The 3,589-nt window shown below is 40.7% G+C and overlaps 1 protein-coding gene across 1 annotated transcript; it reads left to right on the top strand.

Moving 5' to 3' along the window:
- Window positions 1-738: 738 nt before the first annotated feature.
- Window positions 739-3,265, top strand: LOC133801593 (phenylalanine ammonia-lyase-like). Its single transcript, XM_062239837.1, has 2 exons — window positions 739-1,252; window positions 1,374-3,265. The coding sequence occupies exons 1-2, from the start codon at window positions 873-875 to the stop codon at window positions 3,121-3,123; spliced, it is 2,130 nt and encodes a 709-aa protein (XP_062095821.1). The 5' UTR covers window positions 739-872; the 3' UTR covers window positions 3,124-3,265.
- Window positions 3,266-3,589: the final 324 nt, after the last annotated feature.

The following is a 3,589-nucleotide window of genomic DNA, read 5'->3' as shown; positions in this document are numbered from 1 at the left end:
TGGAGAATTTCTCCCTCATGCATGCAAAATAATACTTAACAAACAAATAATTACAATGAGACAAGGTAGTAGTGTTTTAGTGTGTTGTCCGGTAACTACCAATTAGTTTTTCATTTTAATATATATCAAATAAGTTGATAAACAGACACTAAAACTTTTTCTATAGTCCACTGAGTTGTTGTGGTTTGGTCACAACAACTCAAAATAAATATATGAACGAGTGGCCCTTCCACGAAAAAACCATCTATTAGAGTATGAAAGTTCCCTTCTTTCTTAGTCTCCCACCAACCAAGTCAATAACAACAATATATACATTGGACCTTGCTTCTTGCTATTTTTCAGTTCTAATAAAACACATCTTTTGACCTGACCAAAGCCAGAACTTTAACCATTTTTTTATCATGCTTACGAAATAGTAATAATAAATTAATAATTATAAGGGATAATAATAAGATGGTGTATGGTAACACTTCGTTTGACTATTTGCGTTTTCTTTTGAAGTTTTTCAATAACCCACTCAGAACTACAAACCAATCTCAACCGTTAGGATTCTACCAAGTTGCATGCATGGGACGGCCTCGATTCATTTATATATATACCAAACTCTTTCGCTACTGACTGACTGCTTCGCCACCAACTCTTTCTCTGTCTCTTTCTCTAAGCCATCGTTTTTGAAAAGGCCCACCTCTCTCTTTCTGACTTCTATATAAGACCTTCTCCTTACAATTCAAACCAAATCCAATTTGTTCCTTTCGCAAACCATTCATTTCTTCTTAAGCTCTCCACAATCACACTCTCTATCAGAAACACTTGGATATACTTACTATTTGATAATTATATAAAGATATTTACTTCTCTTTACTACAAATTTAATGGAGAGTTTCTGCAAGACTAAGCCAGCACCCATCGTCTCTAATGACCCGTTGAACTGGGGTGCGGCGGCTGAGTCGATGACTGGGAGCCACTTGGATGAAGTCAAGAGAATGGTGGCGGAGTACAGGAAACCGGTCGTCCGTCTCGGCGGCGAGACGCTAACAATATCCCAGGTGGCTGCCATTGCCGCCGGTGGCGATGTCGACGGAGTTAAGGTAGAACTTTCTGAGTCGTCAAGGGCCGGAGTTAAGGCTAGTAGTGATTGGGTTATGGAGAGTATGAGCAAAGGTACAGACAGCTATGGTGTTACCACTGGCTTCGGTGCGACATCACACAGGAGAACCAAACAGGGCGGTGCCCTTCAAAAGGAGCTAATCAGGTAATTACAATATCACTACGAGAGGCCAACATCAAAATATTTATGTACACAATCTTTCCAGAAAAACTAATATCCAAGGCTTGCATCAGTGACTGATCTTTCTAAATTTTGATGTTTGCAGATTCTTGAATGCTGGAATATTTGGTAATGGAACAGAGTCATGCCACACTCTCCCTCGCTCTTCAGCAAGAGCAGGTTTGCTCGTTAGGATCAACACGCTTCTACAAGGCTACTCCGGTATCAGATTTGAGATCTTGGAAGCCATGGCCAAGCTCCTCAACAACAATGTCACCCCATGTTTGCCATTGCGTGGAACAATCACTGCATCTGGTGACCTTGTGCCTCTATCTTACATTGCCGGTTTGCTCACGGGCAGGCCTAATTCCAAGGCCGTCGGCCCCAACGGTGAATCCCTCACCGCAAAGGAAGCTTTCAAAGTTGCCGGCATCGACTCCGACTTCTTCGAGTTGCAGCCCAAAGAAGGACTTGCACTTGTTAACGGCACTGCTGTTGGTTCAGCTGTGGCTTCTACTGTTCTTTTTGAGACCAACATTCTTGCTGTGTTGGCCGAAGTCCTGTCAGCAATATTTGCGGAAGTGATGAATGGTAAGCCCGAGTTCACTGATCACTTGACTCACAAGTTGAAGCACCACCCTGGTCAGATTGAGGCTGCAGCCATTATGGAACACATTTTGGATGGGAGCGCTTATATTAAAGAGGCTCAGAAGCTTCACGAGATGGATCCTCTTCAGAAGCCAAAGCAAGATCGCTATGCACTTAGGACATCACCCCAATGGCTTGGACCCATGATCGAAGTGATTAGATTCTCAACCAAGTCTATTGAAAGAGAGATCAACTCAGTGAACGACAACCCTTTGATTGACGTTTCAAGGAACAAGGCTATTCACGGTGGCAACTTCCAAGGGACCCCAATCGGAGTTTCCATGGACAATACCCGTTTGGCTGTTGCAGCAATTGGTAAGCTCATGTTTGCCCAATTTTCTGAACTTGTCAATGACTTTTACAACAATGGTCTGCCTTCAAATCTCTCTGGTGGCCGCAACCCAAGTTTAGACTATGGCTTCAAGGGAGCTGAAATCGCCATGGCCTCCTATTGTTCGGAGCTTCAATATCTTGCTAATCCGGTGACTAGCCATGTCCAGAGCGCTGAACAACACAACCAAGATGTGAACTCTCTCGGATTGATATCTTCAAGGAAGACTGCTGAGGCTATTGATATTCTCAAGCTCATGTCCACAACATTCTTGGTTGCCCTTTGCCAGGCCATCGACTTGAGACATTTGGAGGATAATCTAAGGCGGACAGTTAAGAAAACTGTGAGTCAAGTGGCTAAGAGAGTGCTGACGACTGGCGTTAATGGCGAACTCCACCCATCAAGATTTTGCGAGAAGGAATTGCTTAAAGTTGTTGATAGGGAATATGTCTTTACGTACATTGATGATCCCTGCAGTGCTACCTACCCATTGATGCAAAAACTAAGGCAAGTACTTGTCGAACAAGCTTTGGTTAATGGAGAAAATGAGAAGAATCCAAACACTTCAATCTTCCAAAAGATTGGAGCTTTTGAGGAAGAATTGAAGACCCTTTTGCCTAAAGAGGTTGAGAGTGCAAGGATTGGTGTGGAAAGTGGGAATGCAGGCATATCGAACAAGATCAAGGAGTGCAGGTCTTATCCATTGTACAAATTTGTGAGAGAGGAGTTGGGGACTGGTTTGCTTACAGGAGAGATTGTTAGATCACCAGGAGAGGAGTTCGACAAGGTGTTCACTGCTATGTGTCAAGGAAAGATCATCGATCCCATGCTGGAATGTCTCAGTAGCTGGAACGGTTCCCCTCTTCCAATCTGTTAGTTGTCATTATTAATTGTTTTTTTTTGGTTCTTGAAGTGTCAACCACGCTTTAAATAAGTGTTGTAAAACTATTATTTGTGAGATGTAATTTTGATTCTATTTTTTACGGTGATGATGAAATAACACCTAATTTCGAATATAATTTCTTACATATGATCGACAAAAATGAATATCAGAGTTAACTTTTCTATAGATTAACTTTCCATGTACTACATAAGAAAAGATTTACTTATATTACAAGGATGAATATTACATTTAGGGTGTTTGGTACGAGTAGTTCAAAATAATCTAATTCATTAAAATGTTAAGGAGGAAGATATGATTGTATGGAAACTTGTAAACTATTTTTGGTTATGTGTTGGAATATTTAGTCATATTTAATTGAATTACATTATTTGGTTGATCATGAATGTTATACATTATTTAAAAAATATATAAAAATTCTAATGAAACAAAATAATTATGT

The sequence above is a fragment of the Humulus lupulus genome, chromosome 9 (assembly GCF_963169125.1).
Source record: "Humulus lupulus chromosome 9, drHumLupu1.1, whole genome shotgun sequence".
NCBI lineage: Eukaryota > Viridiplantae > Streptophyta > Magnoliopsida > Rosales > Cannabaceae > Humulus > Humulus lupulus.
This window is presented reverse-complemented; position numbering and strand designations above follow the sequence as displayed.

Excerpts from the sequence above, each read along its gene's own strand:
- LOC133801593 (XM_062239837.1), top strand. The coding sequence starts at position 873 with ATGGAGAGTTTCTGCAAGACTAAGCCAGCACCCATCGTCTCTAATGAC. Across the intron at positions 1,253-1,373 it reads CTTCAAAAGGAGCTAATCAG|ATTCTTGAATGCTGGAATAT; the intron begins GTAATTACAATA and ends TGATGTTTGCAG.